The sequence below is a fragment of the Dermacentor albipictus genome, chromosome 2 (assembly GCF_038994185.2).
Source record: "Dermacentor albipictus isolate Rhodes 1998 colony chromosome 2, USDA_Dalb.pri_finalv2, whole genome shotgun sequence".
NCBI lineage: Eukaryota > Metazoa > Arthropoda > Arachnida > Ixodida > Ixodidae > Dermacentor > Dermacentor albipictus.
Genome location: NC_091822.1, coordinates 156,699,504 through 156,720,406, shown reverse-complemented (window position 1 = coordinate 156,720,406; position 20,903 = coordinate 156,699,504). Strand labels below are relative to the sequence as shown.

Sequence of the window (20,903 nt, the reverse complement as noted above, 5' to 3'; positions counted from 1 at the left end):
TAGTCATACACACAATAACAAGTTCTCATAGTTACACAAAACATGTTTTCGCGTAATAATAAAACTAAAACAGCTTTTCACGTGCTGTTCTAGTAGAAAATGAATCATTGTGACAGACGGAACGGTACTTGCCAAGCGCGTCCTCAAGGCGTCCTGTCTCTACGAGGACGATGCCAATCCGAATCCACAATATACCGGCATTCCCATGCATACCACAGCGCAGCAGCGCCAGATTTCCCTCTAGGTAATGTAGTGAGAAACTCTATGTACGGTGTGTGCAGTGCGCGCACGCCCGGTTTGGCCGCACTGCGTGCGAAACAGGCTCACCCCGCTGAGCCATTTCAGAGCGCAGCGGCGCCCGTTCCTGCGGCGAGCGTCGGCGTCGTCCCTCGGCGTAACCGAGCCAACGAGCACAGCGAAATATGAGGGCGAACGGGGGGCGCAGCGGGGGATGAAATAATCGTCGAGAGCGAAGAGGCACGAGGAGGGCGCAGCGGAACCATGAGGCGATAAGCGGAGGAGGGTACGGCGGAAGCGTGAGAAGACGAACGTAGCGCGGCGACAATGGCTACGAGATGGCGCCAGAGTAGCGCGCGTCGTCTGGGATGTCTGTCGGCGTTGTTGTTATTGTTTCGAAAACGTTTATTAAGATAACCATAAAACGTGTCCGCCCGCAGGGAATGGATCCAACAGGGCGGGGTGAGGTACGAAGGAGGAGGTCAGTTAAAATATTATTGATCGTTTTCGAAATGAAATCGTTTGTTTGAAATTGTTTATTTTGCCACCCGGTATATTTACAGACGGAGGTAATGTAGAAAAAAAGCTATCCTTCAACAGCGTGACGTGTCTACAATCCCTGTTTCCGCAGGGAGGCAGCATAACACGTGCGCACATACATATGCATAGCTGTATACAAAACTTCGCTGACATGTTTCTCACTCACACTTTGCTTCATGTCAACAAACAAATACAAAAAGACAGATGCATAACGCTAACAGATATTACACCGAAACCGTACGTATACATCAATTTCATCAGTGTACATGAGCCTTGTAGAAATCGAAGTAACGACTGGAATACGATGCGCCGGCCCTTGGGGGGGGGAGGGGGGGGGGACCAGTGGGAAGGCGCCAGGCGTCCAAAACCTGAGGCCTCAGAGTAAGGGAGAGGGGGGGGGGGGGGCGCTATCGCTTTTCTCCGGTAGCCTCGGAGTAAATACTGCTAATCCAGCAGCTGGTTCGCTGGACAGGGGCGGCAAGTGGCTTGATTGCCAGGTCTGGAGGGGGCATCGTACATGGCCGCTGCTCTTTGCGCTCTAAGTTTTCTAGTAACGGACCTTACCAAGTAGCCACCTATCTATCCTATTGTTCCGGAATGGGTATGTCCCACTGCCACACGAGAAGTACCGAGTTCCCAAATGACGTTGCTTGACAAGTGCCGTACTTTTCTGTGCACACGCATGCACTGTCATCGCCGTCGTTCCCTCGACATACGTCATACGTCGCCTCCGTATGCTTGCGACATCGTTGCGTGTACGTTCTCACACTGTGCGTCCGCCTGAATCGAAATTTGCATTTCGTCGTAGCCTTGTCAAGGTGCAGTTCTGTAAACATATATAAAAAGTCGCACGACGATAAGGTTGCGACCTCTGCAGAGGATAAACGTAAACATTCTATAACAGGGAACGTTCGCGTATAGGATTAAAGTAAACGAAATTGTATACAATTCGCCGTTAGCTGTAAAGTACTTATTTACCGCTTTCCGTAACGTTTCGTTCACGCATAGATCACAACAGGTGTTTTGGATCTGGGTGATCCTTCCCGCGAACGGTGGCCAAACCGAATGTGCCTGCACCTATCACTATAGTCATGACTGGCCGACGGTGCGCACTTACTATCTTCAGTTATGGTGTTTCGGACACAGCCATTCAGGGTACGCACTAAAGAAAACAGCTTTCACCGCATGACGCAGCCGCCTTTATAAGCGGTCCAGTCGAATTAATTGATTGATTGGTTAATGAATGAATGAATGAATGAATGAATGAATGAATGAATGAATGAATGAATGAATGAATGAATGAATGAATGAATGAATGAATGCGCCAGCGGGTGAGCCAGTAAAGTGGTTCGCGATCACTGCTCGCAGACCACACATCTCATGTTGGTGGTGAGCGGTCAATTTGTACTAGTTTTCGTTGTAAACCAATATTGATTGAAATTCTCTATCATTCCGTTCTTCACACTTTAACCTGTTTTCTTTTCCTTAATTTCTTTCTTTGTTTCTTTCCCCCTCCTTTTTTTGTGCTTGACTGATTGCAACCCTGCACGGTGGTCGCGCTTCTTTTTTCTGTGCGCACAGTTTGCATATTAGCGGAATGCATAATAGTTACTTATATTGCTTCTTTACTCGGATAGCTGAACACATTTGCCCGCTCTGCAACAATTTGTAACGCCTGTGTATCGTCCACCCGCAGTAATCGCCATTTCAAGTTTCAGTGGTGTATATAGCATCGAAAACACTAAGTGTACAAAGTATACACACTCACAATGGGTACGGCTCTCCCTGCGGCCTCTGTCCCATCGGGTTGAGCGGGATGAACCCTTTGTTCAGGTCTCCGCAGAGGGTGTCGCGGGGCGAGAAGCGGCCATACACCACGCGCTCGGGGCAGTGCACGTTGGCCCGGTGGTAGGGCGGCTTGCGCACCCGCGGGGGCCGGTCCTGGGGCCGCCGGGCCTTCTGGAAGGCGTAGTAGCCCCGAGGGTGCGCTCCCGTCGTCGCCTCGCGGCCCTCGCCGTCCGGCGAAGGCCCGACCGAAGACGTCGAGGCCGCGGAGGGGGAGGCGCCGCCGGCGCCGCCGCCAGGTTGAGCGCAGAGCGCCACGAGGGCGGAGGCGAGCGCAACGACGAGCGGTAACCAGCGACGACTGCGTGCCAGCAACTGCGAACGGGACAGGTGGGGGAGAATTAAAGGGTATAGAGTACAAGTAGTTCTCGGCACTTGGCGGTGTATATATGCCCGGGTTCACGCGTTTTCCTTCCTTTCACGCCGGCTCGGGTCACGCGACGTGTTCCACTGAGTGTGTGCCGTTCTCCAGTGAAACTCTCCGACGCCAACTTGGTTCCCCGGATGTGTGTCACTGCTGCGTGCCGCTCTTCGTATCGTCACAAGATGCAGATCCACCCTTAGATGGACTGCTTGATCGCGTTAACGCGTTGCCAATGGTGTAGGACGAATGCGCCGCAAACGCTTTGACCCCCCCCCCCAAAAAAAAAGCCCTGAAATGTTCGTCAGATTGTGGATTATGCCGAAGCCATGTCGTTTTTGCAGACCGTTTCCTTTTCTGAAAGTGCGAACGCTCTCTCCCCGTTTAACGTTCTCCTTTCGCCTTAGATGTCAGCGAGCCGCTCTAGCCTGAGGAGCCAAGGTGAATTAATCTTCTCTTTAGAGCGCAGGTCCTATAGGCGTCCGTTCCTGCGTTGAGCGTCGGCGTCCCTCGGTGTAACCGAGCGAACGAGCACAGCGAAGGATGAAAGAGCGGACGCGGAGCGCAGCGGGGTATGAAAGACGGCGTTAACGAAAAGAGTGAGGAGGAAAGAGGAGGGAGAGGGTGTACCGGAAGCATGAGGAGGAAAGCGGAGGAGGAGTGCATGACGAAAGGGTGAGGAAAGCGGTGAGAGAGGGTGCACCGGAAGCATGAAGAGGAAAGCGGAGGAGTGCATAACGAAAGAGTGAGGAGGAAAGAGGAGGGCGAGGGTGTACCGGAAGCATGAGGAGGAAAGCGGAGGAGGAGTGCATGACGAAAGGGTGAGGAGGAAAGCGCACGCGACGCACGAGACGTGCTCTACGGCGGCGACCAGGCATGCGGCGAGCGCGTCCACCGATACCATGTCGACCCTTCTCGCGGAGCAGTTTGTTCTAGAGAAGCGAGATGGCGCTTTCAGCGGTGCGCCGCACGTAGCCTCAGCGACAGCGCACGAATACGAAACCACTACCGTTTCCACCTCGCTTCTGTGCGATCGGCTGTCGGAAATGCAACTGAGTTTTCGCTAACGCACTGTGCTCCAATCATGCTGGATTGCGTTATGTGGATTGAAGACGTGTGCAGTAGTTGGCTGCAAAAATAGTGACTGGCATGTTAGGGAATGGAGTGAATCTGTGTGGCCAACTTCGCGTACCGCTGCTGCAACTGTCCGTACGTGTTACCGGCACTTCGAGATGTACGGCTTTCTTCGAGAATACACAAATTTGTTCATCCGCCAATGTTGCATCGTTAACCTTCAAAAAAATTGCTTCAGCCCCGGGATGTCGACAAGAGTGAGTACCGCTCGTTGAACAGTGACAAAGGGAATAGCGCCGCTTTCTGTCATAGTAAGTTTCGCGCACAGTATCAACACTCATTTACTCCACCTGGCACACAAACTTGCGCCCACTCTATCACCAACGTGTCAATGAATGGATCAGCGCACACTTTAATATATGCGCACCATATACGCACAGTAAACGACGTACTACACGGGTAGTGCACGAATGGTCGAAGCTGGATGTTTCGGGACGGTCCACAAGAGTAAGCGAGTTACCAGCGATAATACATCTTTTCTACAAGGTATTACGAGGTACAATTAAAACAGCTGCGTTTCAAGCCTTGCACGCAACGACAACAAATCTATCGGAAGTGAGCATACCCTCGAACGATTAGGAAGAAAACAATCAGATAGTGACAAGCCGCTGCTTCATAATATTTGCCAAATAAAGAACGAAGAGCAAAACACACTAATCCTGATTCAATTCATGAGCGGAAAGTTTGCATAGCTTGGAAAACATATTTGGCCGCGCTTTTAGAACAAGCACGATACACGCTGCTCACGCCGTTCGGACGCAGCCTCATCAGCTCCAAAAGCGCTTTTGCATGTTCTCTGAAGCTGTGGCCAAAGTTTCGTTTCGTGCACCCAGTCATCGTCCACGATATCTCCCAAAACAAAGGCTTTGCTAAGCCGCACCGGCGTCATGCAAACCCATTGTAAACACGGAGGCAACGGAGCCAGTTGAGGCACGCAAATGGACGCATCACCACGTGATCAAACATGGCAGCGCCCACGGGATCGCCGCGAAAAGGGTCAATATGGAAACAAAGCGCTGGCGTGGGCTTCGGAACCATTGCGCATGCGCTACTTTGCCTGTGCGCCGCCGCCGCCTGACAATGCGCTCCGCGCGAGCGACGCGTTGCCGTGTTTACGCTTTCTTTCTCAACAATAGAGACTTTTAGCTTGTACGCTATTCCGGTAAACGGGAGCGGTTTGGGCGGATTACCGGATGGTCGGGGCGTAAACGTGAGCGGTGAAGCCGCCTGGTGTTGTAGAGCTCCACCAGACAAACGCCTAGCTAAAACTGCAGTAACTGACCATATCCTGCTTCGCCACCCGTGCAAATTTTTGGCAGCGGCGTAATTGTGAACACGATTACGCCACTGTCGAAAATTTACGCCAGCAGCTGAGCAGAATATAGTAATTAGCTCTGTGTTCGTGTGGTTGAGCTTTGCGCCACTAGCTGGCGCCACCAATCTGGCCGCTCAGGTTGGCGCCCCCGCTAAACCGGAAAACCGCCCGCGCTTGCGCGAATACCGGACACGCTAAAGGTCTCTAATGAACGACGCAACCGGTGGAAACGCTTCGTCCACCGCTGCTGCTAAAAACGAGCTGCCCGAGCAGAAGCCTAGCGCCGCCCCCCGAGAGAACCCTGTCGTTCAGAATCAAATTATTTGTCCCACTATATCGCGAATGCAAATCGCCTAAACAGCTGCGCTCGAAATTCGCATTAGCGAGTATCGCAATCGTCGGTGAATTTCACACTGGTAGAGTATTCCTTCTCCATTCTAAATTCAATCGTCGTTCTTTCTTTTATTTATTTCTTTTTTTACCTTTACCACGTTTGCCTTCTCCAGGCATGTGAAGTTGTTCCCACTGTTAAACTATAGCTCCCATTTCGATGGGCACGCTCGACCAGACGTGCTGTGTTGTTGCCTCAAGACATACGTTTCACTCCCGCGACGGAGATTGGCCCAAACAGAAGGAGGGAGAGAGAGAGAAAGCAAGGACAGGAAAGGAAGGGAGGTCAACCAGAAGAGCATCCGGTTTGCTACCCTACACTGGGGGTGGGGGAAAGGGGAATAGAAAGAGGAAAAAGGGAGAGAGTGAGCACTGAGTGCGTGTGGGCGGGACACTATGCACAGGGACACTATAAGCGGTCTCTTAAACCGGTGCACCTGAAGTATTGCAGTAATGCACGATTCGCTTTTCGTGCGAGTGACGCGTGTGGCCACGGTCCAAGTATCTTTGACTCGGTGAACGGTCTTTCGCTACACAAAGCAAGACAAAAGTAATGATACACGAAGCAAGACAAAAGTTACGCTACACGAAGCAAGACAAAAGTAATGATAAACAGACACGCAATCATAGAGAAGTCATTAGGTGACACATCTGCAGTAGAAATTGATTTCGCATGCAACACATAGTGCACCATGTTTGGCACCCCCATTAGAAACAGACAGTCGTGACAGTTGCTTCATGATCACTAACTTGCAGCGCACGTAGAAAGGACAAAGAGACGCGTATACAGCGCTGATTGGCAAGTGTCAGAGCTTTGTTAGAATATCGGCTTATTAATAAAGCAATGACAAGGTTTTCTTATCGCCCAACGTAGCATTGTGACGGGTGACAGGAAAGGTGGTCATTAAAAGCCGATCTTCGAACAATGCTCCCAGTTGCCAATCATTGCTGTAGGTATTGTCATGTAAAAAAGAAGCGACCTCTTCCTCAGCGCAGTGGAACCCACGATAAGGCTTCACTTGACAAAACAGTAACTGTTAGTTCTTAAATCGGCGACGTCTTTGCTAGTTGATGCAAAAATCGTGGTCAAAACGGTGTTTTGTGCGTCTTTGGCTTGGTTATTATATAGATTGAGTGAGGGAACAAACGCGAGTTAACGACATCTTAGTTGAAATCAAGAAAAAGAAATGGGAGGCATGGGCAGGGCATGTAATTAGGGGGGAAGGTAACCGATGGTCGTTAAGGATTACAAACTGGATTCCGAGACACGGGGAGCGTAGCAGGGGGCGGCAGAAAGTTAGATGGACGGATGAGATTAAGAAGTTTGCAGGGACAACATGGCCACAATTAGCACATGACCTGGATGGTTGGAGAGGTACGGGAGAGGCCTTTGCCCTGCAGTGGGCGTAGCCAGGCTGCTGCTGCTGATCGTGATGATGATTTATACTTAACTTCATGGACCGTATTCAGCAGTCAAGTTCTTACGTATGAACCATCGTAAGGGCAGGTACTAGCCAATCTCGTTGCTGGGCATAATAATAACTACAGGCGACCAGCCAATGGTAAACGTCACTTACGAACAAAAAATAATGCCCCGCATTCGTATATTCGTAAAATTCACGTTAAGGCGCCGTGTTTGCTGAACTTGCTCAGTTCTTGTGCCATGTCCATAGCGCAATTATGCAAATTTGATCTGTATATATTTCACAGAACTCCTTTGCTAACAGCTGAACACGGCGAAGATATGGTACACAACTATATCCGGTGTACTACAGGACACTACCGCACGTAGCAAACTGCGTGGAGTAGAACGGCACGTATACGATGTACCATAAACAGTGCGCGTTGTGCGTGCGTGTGAGTGAGGGCGTGAGCATACGCGAGAACAATCACGTGCCTCACCCCCCTGCGCAGTAGGGTAGTTCGCTCGTCTGCGCACGCAACAATGAAAACGCCCCGCAGCAGCCTGGCCCACCGACCGCAGCGATTATTCCTTTGTCTCGACTCATGTAAGGCCCACATAAGCGATACGCACCAGGCCGCGACCCCGGATTATTTCTTTTTCCGTTAGCATGCCACCGCACGTCGCTGCAGTCGACGGCGGCGAGGGAGTACACCCGAACAGCGGGGAGGAAAGGGAAGACGCGAGAGGAAGGGGGGGGAGGTGCCATTGTCCGCGTGACCAGCTTGCGCCTTGGCTCGTGACAGCAGAGATCCTGGTGGCATACCTTGCCGAGCAGACGACACGCCGCCTTGCTTGCAGACGACGCCATTGCTCCGTAAAGTGCCCTCCGGCTTCGCTATCTGCTCTCGGGAGCGCATTGCGAAGGCGTATGCCAGCCGATGGGCTCCTGTACGTCACGGGTTAATGACTCCTGTCCCCGTGCTCTCTGTATCATGTTTTGTGTGTGTGTGTGTGTGTGCTCGTGCACGGGCTGTGCACACGTCACGTGAGGCTTGTCGAGGATGTGTGTTCGCCCTGTGCAGCAACGACGAACGTTTTCGTTTCTCTCTTCTTATTTTCTAGAAGGCCCTCATGCAATCGCGTCTCAGGTCTGAATGTGTGTCCCAGCGTAAAATGCCGCTGGGACGCACAATAAACTGCATCGCGTGCCGTTCGGGCCCGGTTTCTGGCGTCCGGGTTGGAAAGCAGGTAACGATGCGCTTGCAACGTGCCATTCACGAAGTATCCGCAAGCTCTGTGCCTGAACGGAGGGATAGAGAAAGAAAAATAGAAAGAAACATGAAGGTTTGCGCAGCTTACTCCACCGTTTTCCTGTTCCATGTGTCACCTGTGGCGAGAGCAAAACGCCGGAAGAGCGATAATGCAATTTTATTTATTAGACAGTAGAGACTTTTAGCATGTCCGCTATTCCGGTAAACACGAGCGCTTTGGGCGGATTGCCGGATTTGCGGGGGCGTAAACGTGAGCGGCTAGAGCAGTGCAGCCGCCTGGTAGCGTAGAGTACAACCAGACAAATACAGTGCTAAAACTCCAGTAACCCACTATATCCTGCTTCGCTAGTGGTGCAAATTTTTGGCAGCGCCGTAATTGTGAACACGATTACGCCACTGTCGAAAATTTAGACCAGCACCAAAGCAGAATATGGTAATTAGCTTTCTGCTTGTGTGGTTGAGCTCTGCGCCACCAGCTGGCACCACCAATCTGGTAGTTCACGTTTACGCCCCCGCTAAACCGGCAAACCGCCCGCGCTTGCCGCAATACCGGACACGCTAAATGTCTCTAATAGAGACGTTTAGCTTGTACGCTAATCCGGTAAACGGGAGCGGTTTGGGCGGGTTACCGGATGGTCGGGGCGTAAACGTGAGCGGTGAAGCCGCCTGGTGTTGTAGAGCTCAACCAGACAAACGCATAGCTAAAACTGCAGTAACTCACCATATGCTGCTTCGCCACTCGTGCAAATTTTTGGCAGCGGCGTAATTGTGAACACGATTACGCCACTGTCGAATATTTACCCCAGCAGCTAAGCAGAATACAGTAATTAGCTCTGTGGTTGTGTGGTTGAGCTTTGCGCCACCAGCTGGCGCCACCAATCGGGCCGCTCACCTTTACGCCCCCGCTAAACCGGAAAACCGCCCGCGCTTTCCCGGATACCGGACGCGCTAAAAGTCCCTAATTTTAGCGTGCCCGGTATTTCGGCAAACGCAAGCGGACTGGACGTTTTACCAGAATATCGAACACGCTAAGGCTCTCTATAAAGTCTATGCTCAAGCAGACAAAGATGATGACGTTGTCTACAAATCGACGTTCGGTCCTCCTCGTTTTGCAAATATGTGAGGTCATGACGGTGGAGGCTCTTGAGAGAAATGTTTACCTCTGCAGTTCCCATATCAGTACGTGGTAACGGAGAAATCGTTTTTCTCGGTAGCCACAGCACTAAATTTCGTTGCATCTGTAAGTGAAGGGGAAGATCGGCCGACTGTAGGACGTACAATTTTTATTTAGCTAATCAAAGTTTTGAAAAAATAATTCTTGAATTTCGAACAATAAAACAAAAGTGAAGAATAAAGTTTGCAACTCCCACTCAGCAATAATTTAAAAAAAGAAACGATAACACAGTTCTGTAAACTGTACCTACTGGGACATCTAAAGGGGTTAAAAGTAATATATTGCGCCCCACGTAATAGTTTTGCGGAAACTCGCAAGGTGGAGAGTATTATAAGGAGGAAAAATCAGACATCCACCCGTTCGTAGCAATTGCTACGAACGGGTGGATGTCTGATTTTCCCTCATTACACTCTGAGATATATACCACATCTCTATGAGTAGGACTTTTGCAAAATCCTCGTAAGCATCGTAACAACTTCGCGTAAGGTTTAAACATGTACGAGCCTCACATCTGTCTGCTTTCGATGATCCCGAACATGTAGTTCACAAAACTGCGATATATTTTAATGGCACAGAGTTACAAATTTGTAAACTTTGCGTTTCAGTTGTTGTTTCTTTTTTAACTTGCTAACTTCCAACAATCTTTGCCCCCCAAAAAATCTACGCCCTGAATCACAATTTTGCTTTCTACGGTCTGTAGAATTATTATTATTAAGTTTTTGTAAATGCGATAAATATCATTCAAGTTGGTTCCGTTGTCTACGAGTGAGAGCATGGATGCATTTTATATGCATCAGAATACATATAGATACGCTTACAGCCACAATCCTTGAGGTGCGTGGCAATCCTTGCAACGCACCGCGAGGACTGGGACTGTGAGCCCATGTATCATGGCTGCGAAACTGCAAGAAGCTGGAATCATTAAACGCGGTAGATTAAGAACCACGGAACATGCCAAGCTTGGATGAGAGGTGCGTCAGCGTGGCACTGATTTCATTGTCGACTAAACAGCAATTTCTCCGAGTGCAGTAGAAAGTTGTATGTTTACTTTTGGCCGACAAGGAAGTCGATGCCATGCTGACGTGCCTCCCATCCAAGCTTGGTATGGCCCTTGCAGCTTAACATAACTTCGTTGTAGAGCAGTAGAACCTCGTAATTTTTCTCAGTACGGTAGAAACTTCGAAATAATTACTCTTTAGCCGACAAGGAGATCGGTGCCACGCTAACGCGCCTCATTCAAGCTTGGCATGTTCCTTGCATCTGAATAGAACCTCGTTATAGAACAGCAGAACCTCGTTATAGTGAACTAACGGCTAACTAACTAACTAACTAACTAACTAACTAACTAACTAACTAACGGCGGAAGATAAACGTACGCTGATTCAGATAGGCGTCTTTTTCAGAGTCCATAGGCGTGTATCTTTTTCACTGACATAATAAACGCGGGTAAAGTGAAGAAACGGGGATGTATAAAAGAAAAAAAAACATACTCTGCTATATCCGTAACGACATGAGCAGTCGTGGCATTGAAGAAACCGCAAATAATAAATAGTTAAAAAAAAGGCTCAAGAAACCATGAGTTTCTGGTGATGACGAAGGAAACAATGATCGCACTCATTGAACACGAGGCTACATTGATCAATTATTAGGGCGGTCTCCATGCTTCCCTATCAAGGCGCACTTGATTGCATCATCTACGAGTGCAGTAACAGCTGGCCTCTCTCTTAATTTAGTCTGGATCTTGTGCGGTAACAACAGTGTCGTGCAGCCTTGGGCAACACTAACCGCCTCTGTGAGGCCTGTCCAGTGCTTACGTAAGTGTCAACGTTGAATTGTACCGGCCAGATGGCCATGACGTCGAAGCAGGAAGGTTCCGGCTTTTCTCGACAAGCATGAAGCTATTTTACGATGTGGAAGCTCAGAACGACGAAAGAAAAGAAGACCTCAGGTAAGGATGCTGCACTCTGTGTTTCACTACCGAACACATTTGCGCACTTTTGAACGGGAATCAACCAACTGTGCTTAGAGATATCATTGTGGTTACAGAGAGGCAAAACGTTAAACTACGGGTGCCGGCAGCCGTGTGTCGTGGTGTTAGTCGCATCGGCGCTCCCTGCCGCACTCGATTTCAACGCGGCAGGCGGATGTGATGCGGCTGGGGAGACCGAAGAGACGCCTTGAGTTGTGGTGGTAGTGTGGAGGCGCTGCACTGATGAATGGCCTTTTTTTATTTCTTATTAGGTTTCTTGTTATTTATATTTATTTATGGTCCTTTTTTTCTTTTGTGGTCACGCCGGTTTGAACACGCGCAAATACTACGGCGACCCGATACAAAGGGAACGACCCCCATTAGGCCCGAGGACCCCCCTTTTCTGGACGACGCTGGCCAGACCCCCCGTTGCCCAAATGAAATGTTGAGGCAGCTTGTACTCCTCGTGCACCCTGGCCACTGTTCCGGGCATTGTGACAGTGCATTGTAAAAACTGGAAATGCGAAACGAAGTTTCGTAACGCGTTTTTAAAGCAAAGCTTTCTTTGCCCCTCTTCCTTCGACTTTCCCACTGCTGCTGCTGTGGCTGCTGCTGTCCGGCACATCGCGTCGGGGGGAGGGTTAAAAACTCTCCCCCCGACGTGTGTATACATGACATGTAGCGAGTCAGAGAGGAAAGGCGACGCGAGAAACTTTTCACCCCACCGCGTCTAATGTGCACAATGTCCTGTGGAGCACCCTGGGCGTCGCCACATTAGCCTCTTGACAGCTGTAATTATGCGCGACTCTCCTCTGAAGCATTGCAAAAACTGCAGCGCTTCCCTTTCTACTAACGTGCGAGTCCAGATGGACCTAGATAGAACTGTAGAGAGGAGGGAGAGAAGAGGTAGTTCCCATACAAGAGAGGGGGGGCGTGAGAAGGCAAGGAAACGCTACTACTTAGACGCGACAGCGGTTGCGTGAAAACTGGATAAGCTTAAGTTCGAGGTACGGTACAGTACGTTGCTGCTATCTCTGAAAAATAAACACCATGCAAATATTTCAAGCGGTCAAACTACGCAGGGCGTGCAGAAGCAGAGCTGCATTAATTAAAGCGAACCGCAGGGTCCAGGCGATACTACGGAAGAGGTCGACCGTCAAATCAACACTTACTGTGCCCGCAACGTCAGCTTTGCGTCTATGGCACTGCTAGAGGTGGATTTGATCCACGGTGTAAGGAGTATTCTATCCCAATCGCGGCAGCCGCATTTCGACGGGGGCAAAATAGAAAGCGCTGGCGCACTTGGATTTTGGGACAGGTTAAAGAACATCACGGTCCAAAATTAATCCGTAGTCCGCTACTACGGCGTGTCCCATTTTCCGACTGTGGTTTTGACACGTACAGCCACAGAATTCAATTCAGGTTTAATACTCATGCCACGTTGTGATGTGCCATGTGAGGCCATGACAATGCTCAGCCCTCTCAGATGTTATGAAATACGGCGCACAACGCCTCAAGCGAACACCTCTCCCTGTGTGGTCTGTGTGCTACGCAGACAAACAGCAGTGGTGCACGCAAGGTAACGTTTAACATCAACTCACCCCTCTCGTGTTAGACTAAACGTTGTAGAAATCAAACATTAGCCGTCAACATCAGCGCTAATCATCGTCAATCAAAGCATCCAGCAAGGAAAGCTCCGCTTACATCGAATCCCACAGTGCATGGGATCTGCATAATGGTTATTAAAAGCCGTTTAAATGAGGGTATATGCAGTGATGTCTTTCATGTAATGTTACAATATTCGAGTTGTGGGAACACTGGGCAATATTAAAGCTCGTGAGCTGTACCGAGGTGAAGTTAATACCTTCGGTCCTATAACTTTTGGCCAGTGGAAAGTCTAAAAGTCTAATCTCATGGACTGACTCACTCGACCGCAAGACCCCCTAGGAGGAGGTAACTACATCTACAAACTTCAGCACTGTTAGGTCAGCTTTTTTGCAAGGTGATGCAGCAACACAGTGAAGCCTAATTCTTAGTATGCCTGAGGGTGCGTGCACAGGCTGTGGAGATTGATCTGGTTTAATGTGTCGGTGTGGTAGCTGTGATGACAACGCACATTTAACTGTGGAACGCTGAAGACGAGCGTCTGTAATTTCGTCTCCAGCCATTTATCTCTGTCGCGGTAGTGTGCAGACAAGAAGCATAGTTAGAAAAATGATCCATTGTTGGAAGGAAACGGGTTCTCATAGAGGCCACACAACAAAGTGCCACTTCCATCAGACCTGAGATAAGTCACTTGAGGTGGAGGTCATCACCCCAACAGCCAAACATTTGCAGTTCTCGACAACGTTTCCCTTCCGTTGGGACTCGCTCCAGTCGCTCTAGTCGATCAAAGGTATTTCTACTCTACGCATGACGTGACTCTCAATCGCAACTATCGGATAAATCAGCTGCGCCTGCTTGCCCTCTGAAATAATGTCACCACCCAAATGAATGACTTATCATTTCATCTCCCGGCAAATTGAGCCGAATTACGGGTAGCAATGGGTAATTCGGGTAGTAATAACGGGTAGGCGACACCTCATCCAGGTGGTACGTGCTTACCATTTCCAGGCGCTGTTCTATATCCTCGAGGCGACCACAGCACTTCGAGATGGATCGACGTCCCGAACTAGAAGAGCATCGCACGAGAACCGGCTCGCGGCGCTTCAGTCAATCGATCTCTCGGGGCACCTTCGAACGACCTCGTCGAAAGTGAATCCCACAATCCTTCCCGCAGGCGTCGTGAGTTTGCTCGAAAGCGACGTAACACCGTTTTCACTTCCGCGGCGGGGAAAAGCACCAGCCACTATACACCGCTCCAAGGCGAAGAAAAACAGAAGTGCAGCGATCCACGCCGATCCACTTCCCGTTCGTCCGAAAGGTGCAGCGCGGAGAAATCACCCAGTGTCTTCCTTTTCACGTCACGAACACATTCATAACCGCCATCGCGGGGAGATTACAGGTCTTTCAATAGGCACACTTCTCCTTCGGGTACGCTCGAATCGTGATATTCTCACAACTGGACCAGACGCGGCGTCGTCGGCGTGAGAGCTACTCGGGCACGGAAGAACGCTTCGCTGCTGTCCATGGTTGGGGTGAGGTCTCGCTAATAAGCCTCCTTCGCCAGGGCCTGCAGCTTGCTACCGCTGGTGCCGGCGCGGCTTTCTTTAGGAAGCGCAGCGGTGCGGAAACGACTCCGGCAACCTCCCTGTGCATTCGATCGGGAAAACGGCGTCGTCTGCTGCCGAAACGGCGGGAATCCGAGGCATCCGGAAGGAGAAGCAGACGACGGCGACGACGTCGCTAGGGCGGGGATGGCGGTGCTGGTGGCACCATGGCACTTCTCTCTTCCTTGCCGCTCTTCTCGCCTCGTCCGGGGCCGACCGAACCGCTGTGTCTACCGTCACTGTGCGTGTGTGCGCAAGCACGACGCTAGCAGTGCGGTGGCCGCTTCGAGAGAAGCGGCGGCAAGGTCACGGTCAAGATTCTCCCCCTCGCCTCACGGACGCGCGCGCACGCCCGACCCCGTAGTACGCTGGAGGCGGTGCGCGTGCCAGTGCCGCCTACCGTCACTCCACCTTGTGTCGGTCGCCGGCAGTTATGGGTCGCGGGGGTTTGCCCGGTCGGATGAGAAAAACAAAGCGGTAGAGGTGTTTCGTGCGAGAGTGTGTTCGTTGGAGGGTGTTTAGGAGGAACGAGAACTTGGGTTTTCGGGTTCAGCTTGTTTGCGCTGGTCGGATGAGAGACAAAAGCATCGTCCTCAGGAGACTGTGCGGAAGAGAGAGAGGGATGGGAGGCGCAGTTTGTACTCGATAGTTTGCTACGAGAAATGAAAAAAAGAAACGAAGAGGAGGTGTGCAGGCTCACAAAGGGCATGACCGCTGTCTGTGACTGGGGGTCAAATTTCTGAAGCATCTCGGCCGTTATAGGACTGCTTGGCGCTGGCTTAGACTTCGCTAATGCTACGCTAGCTTTAGCGATTAGTTGGCTCCTGCTACTCCTAAACAAGCGCTAACGTACTAACCAGCAGCTGTAAACGGCTGCTGCTGTGGGTTGCTGGCAAACGCTTCGTCAGTTTCTGCGTTTACGTTCTTCCATTTATAACAGAACTGGCTACGATAGAACAAAAAGAAAGGTCACACTTGAGGAGGTTTCAACTATCGTAGGACAAACGTCGCTGCTTCACTGAGACAGTAAGGACCTTGGTGACGTTTCTGGGGAAAAACCCCGAATATAGCCTCACAAAAACCTGAGGTGTCTGGCACCCAAACGTTCGCTTTAACCAGGTTCGCTATAACCGGAAATTCGCTGTTCTGTCGTCGGGCGTATCTCATTCGAGCACGACCAGCGACACGCGATCGAGCAAAACACGTTACCGCAAAGCAACCCCAAAACGTGGAAAGATATCGACGCCCGTTCCATCGTGAGCCACGCATTCCCGGGAAGCCCGCGAGCTCGCCTAACCTGCCGGACACGCATCATCCGAGTCCGGGTCGACCTGAAGGCCGCTGACGCCGTCATCTACTTGCGCGTAGCGGAACCACCACGCAGTCCCCGCTATAATGCCTACGTGTATACCTGTGTTTACTTACATTCCGTATGACGCTCGCCTCCTTCCGTAACAATATAAAGAGCCGCAAAAAAAAATGAAGAAGAAGAAGAAGCGCGTCTCCTGGCGCAGATAGATAACAGGAGTGGGGGGCGACTCGGCAACAAACCGAAGGCCAAAGACGCATGAAGAAAAGAACGGAGGCGAGTCAACGCACGGCGTCTGCACGGCTGGGACGGCCCGATCGCGGTGAGGGGCGGGCGGCGGACCAGAATGCGTACGCGAGTGGCGTCACTGCAGCTCGTTCGGTCGGTCGGTGGGTCGCAGCCGTCGCCGCCGAGAGAAGGTCGGCGCGGGCGCGCTGCCTGTTTCTCGACTGACCCGCATTGACGACGAAGCGACGGACGAACCGACGCCGCCGCGTCCCCAACAGTCAACGTCCCCCCCCCGTCCGTTCCTCCTCTCCGCAGATTTTTCTTCCGGTTGCGAGGAGGAACGGCCTGCCCCCGGCCAAGCTGCAGTCCTGCTGCACTGCTGTTGGGGCGGCAGAGATTGCGTGCTGCAGGAGTTAGTGCATCGGGGGTCGAAGTCCCGGAAGCAGTTGGGTGCGTAGCCGAGTACGGCTAAGGTAAAATATTAAACCGATGGATATCTGTTTCTGAGGGAAGGGGGGACGAATATATACGGTGGCTTGGCTGTGATGATGACGGCGATGACCTCGGACGCGGCTGCAAGTACCTCTTCAGGGGGATTGATTGACCGAAAATCGGGTAGTTCTTTATGAATTGATTAGAGGGACTGACTTGACAGACAGACAGACAGACAGGCAGACAGACAGATAGATAGATAGATAGATAGATAGATAGATAGATAGATAGATAGATAGATAGATAGATAGATAGATAGATAGATAGATAGATAGATAGATAGATAGATAGATAGTGAAAGAGAGGGCAAATGAAAGTGGACGAAAAGACAACGTCGCCGGTGGTAGCCGAACCAACAACATCCTCGTTACGTGTGCGTTCAACTCTTCGATTTCGACGACAGATAATTTCGCCGATGCTTTCATTGGCTTCGTTGTCAGTTGGCTTTGCGTGGTCGTTCATATATATATATATATATATATATATATATATATATATATATATATATATATATATATATATATATATATATATATATATATATATATCCTTTGTCAAAGTAACAAGTACTTTCGTTTGGGTTTGCTTATAAACCCGCAATAGATTAGGTGAAGTTGTGCACATTCATAACAACGAGAAAAACAACATAAAAACAGCGATACCAACGGCGAAGTTCGTCTTTGGATAAGTGACAGGACATTGTGCATTACAGATAGTTGACATACATTCAGTACTCGCGACAGTACAGTCAGATCACCCGCGACAAAAAAAAAATATAGGCTTCACAACTATATAGAGTATGTCCATACATGTTCCGACCGGAACTAATCACGCAATACAAGCAGAAGTGGCAGCACAGTACCCACGTGGCACGCAGTACTGAGATCAATCGTTATAGCTTACTGTGTATCGCAATGCAGACCACTCGAGATCAAAAGAAAAAAAAATAGAAATGTGACACGCACGTGGCATACAGTGCAGAAATATATCATTCGTTTACTAAACATTAGAATGCAAAACACTCGAGCGGTTTGCATTTCAGTTCGCGTTCACGAAAGTCCGTACGCCCTAACCCTTAGAAGAAGATGCTAGCAAGTGCCATAGCATCCTAGAAAATTAATTGTAATGCACTTGTTTCTGAGAGCCACTTTTTATTTCAATACTCGAGACGCGGATATACGGCACGACGCTGCCATACAGTGTAGCTTAACTCCCTCTGTTTTTGTGATCACTGCGACTGCCAACACGCGAGCACAGTCATATTAAACACGCCAAGTACTCTTGTGTGCTTTTTTTCTGCACCACTCTACGAAGCCTTGTTGTTACACGATGCCAGCGTTTGACAAAGGCTGGTCCACCAGCCGAAGAAATGTCAGTGAAATATACTGTGCTAATTCAACCTGCATGTGTGCGCGCGCGTGTGTGCGTGTGTGTGTGTGCGTGTGCGTGTGCGTGTGTGTGTGTGTGTGCGTGTGTGTGTGCGTGTGTGTGCGCGTGTGTGTGTGCGTGTGTGTGTGCGTGTGTGTGCGCGTGTGTGTGTGTGTTTTCAAGGAAAAGCCCTGCAGATCCGGTCCGTAGGTAGTTGAAGAAACGATGGGGCAGACTTACGAAAATTGCATGGTTGATGGTTTTCTCATAGGAAACTACGGCAAGGACAGTTCGTACTGAGGCACGCTGACCGCGGGCTCTGCCATCACGACCTGCCAAACGGTGTGCGGCTGCCTAGACGAACGGTAAATCACACGCATACATAGCTTATCACTTGCAAACACGACGATCACGACCTCAGGCGTCCCGATTACAGCGACCGCAGTCCTCGTCAGCTCTGCAGCAAAGCGCGCGCATTTTCGTTCTGAGCGAGCTGGCGGCCATCGCCCTTTCGCTATCCTCCCCTCCTCCCTCACGTAAGCGGTCACCTTCTGATGCAGGCAGCGGCCACGCGACCATCAACACGGCAGTTCGTTGACTCGGCGCGTGTCCGTGCCGTTTGCAGTGCGAGCGAGTATAAGCGCCAGCGCGGCGCTGGAGTTTCGACGACTAGCATGGGTCGACGTCGTGGCCCTTGCCGTATATGCAGCATAGGCAGGCACGCAGATAAGGCCCACCGCGGAAGAGCGCCTCCTGCAGTCCAGTCTCCGCTACGCGCATTCAAGTTCGGTCGTTGCCGCGGCGATGTTCGCGATAGTGCGGCGTGGCCCCGGGTCACCCTCAAAGCCACGGGGCGTATGTACATACTTGCATGCGATTGTGCAAAGATAGGTGTTAAGTTCTTGCGCACGTCTGTATCTCGTGTCTGCTGCAACGTCGTGACCAAGCGCGAATCCAGTCTCTTTATTTTTCTTTTCTTTTTTTAATTCAAGGGGGAGGTATGATTTTGAGATGGTGATTGACGGTGATGATGACTTTTTTTTCGTGCTGGTGGGTTCTTTTCAATAATATTTGAACCTTTCTTGTCTCTCCAGAGCAAAGCAAAAGGGCAGTAACAGCCGCGCTGGCAGTGCGCGCACAATTCCTCTTTCTTTCAGGAGGGGGGGGGGGGGCGGGTCAGTACGTACATCTGGACACCCCCGCTGTATCCGTGCATGGTCGTAACGCCTCAATGAGAGCAGGACGGAAAGGAATGTGTTCAGTGCTCGTGCTCGGCTCGCTGCAATAGGCAGGAAGCGTGCCCACTGTACTTCTCCTCCATCTCATATTCTTCCCTGCGCCTCGAGGCACAAAGTTTGTAAACAGGGATAAGGTGCCTCAGAGAGGCTGGCCAACGTTTCGATAGGAGGACCTATCTTCGTCAAAGGCGGCCTCGTCATCCTCGGCATGTTAGTTTTAAAGGGTGAGCGCAGTGACGTCAAGTGCGTTCGTCGTCGGTGGCGGCTGGTTATAAAGGGAGAGACTTCAGAGGTAATGAGAGAGAGAGATGAAAGCAGCGGGAAAGCAAGCACGAGGGACAACGTCGTGTGCTTCGTTGAAAGCTATGGCTCGAGGGACTCCTTGGAGCTGCCCGCGATTACGACAACGTAGTTCCTTAGGACCAATTAAAGTTTCTTGTCTGTCTGTCTTGTCTTGTCTGTCCGTCCGTCCGTCCGTCTGTCTGTCTGTCTGTCTGTCTGTCTGTCTGTCTGTCTGTCTGTCTGTCTGTCTGTCTGTCTGTCTGTCTGTCTGTCTGTCTGTCTGTCTGTCTGTCTGTCCTTGGAGCTGGCTTCCTGCTGCCCTGACCGGTTTCCGCACTTTAATATGCGTGCTATCAGCATAAACTCAAGCGCTAACAATTCCGAAACTACCCTTTTGCTTTTACGCCGTTTTGGTGAACCTTCCCCCAATTTGTTTCCTTTTTCTTACGTTTCTCTTGTAAAACCTTCTTTGCGAACCTCTCTGCGCTTCTCTTGCTGACCGTAGCTGCTGCCTGCTGCTGTAACTGCTCGCGCGTTCTCGCTGAATAGCTCACGCTCAGCTGAGCTACGGTGGCGCCATCTAGGAGCAAAGGCTCACGCTACTTCGCCTGTAGCATGGCCTCCGCGATCAGTTCCGGTGGCGCGCCGCCGGAGCTGATCGCGGAGGCCGCGCCTGTAGCAGTGGAAAGTAGAGGGGGAAAGCCAACCTGCGCACGGGCGGGCCGCTGGTGGAGGGAGCGAGGGGGCCGCGACGTGACGGGAGGGATGGCACCGAAGGAGTGGCCTAACATTGCGCGTGCGTTGCTCCACCTGGCAACCGCGTGGGCTGAAAAACACTAATGCTTAATGGCTAGAAAGACAGAAACCGTTTCTTCGGACGATTTGCAGACCTCTCTGCAACTTTCTAATTGGAATTTTTTTCCTAGCTTCGTTGCTTCAGAGGTTGGCTAATTAATCTTGATTAATTATCTAAATTAACAAAATACAGCATGACACACTACATACAAAAGAGAGCAACATGCATTTGGTCGCGTCGCCTTACTGCCATGCTATATGCAAATGCGATGTAGCAGGACAGAACCAAGGTAATGTTGTTCGCCGTCGCTTGGAGACACTCACCTTATTTTTGCATTCCG

General features: G+C 50.6%; 1 protein-coding gene across 1 annotated transcript in view; it reads right to left on the bottom strand.

Annotated features, from left to right (window-relative positions):
- spz6 (Spaetzle domain-containing protein 6) overlaps positions 1-15,094 on the bottom strand; it is a 45,432-nt gene extending 30,338 nt beyond the window's left edge. The window contains exons 1-2 of the mRNA XM_070534149.1: positions 14,246-15,094; positions 2,546-2,937 (exon numbers count right to left, since the gene is read on the bottom strand). Coding sequence (XP_070390250.1) covers positions 2,546-2,937; positions 14,246-14,248 — 395 coding nt within the window. The 5' untranslated portion in view covers positions 14,249-15,094. The remainder of the gene's footprint in view (positions 1-2,545; positions 2,938-14,245) is intronic.
- Positions 15,095-20,903: the final 5,809 nt, after the last annotated feature.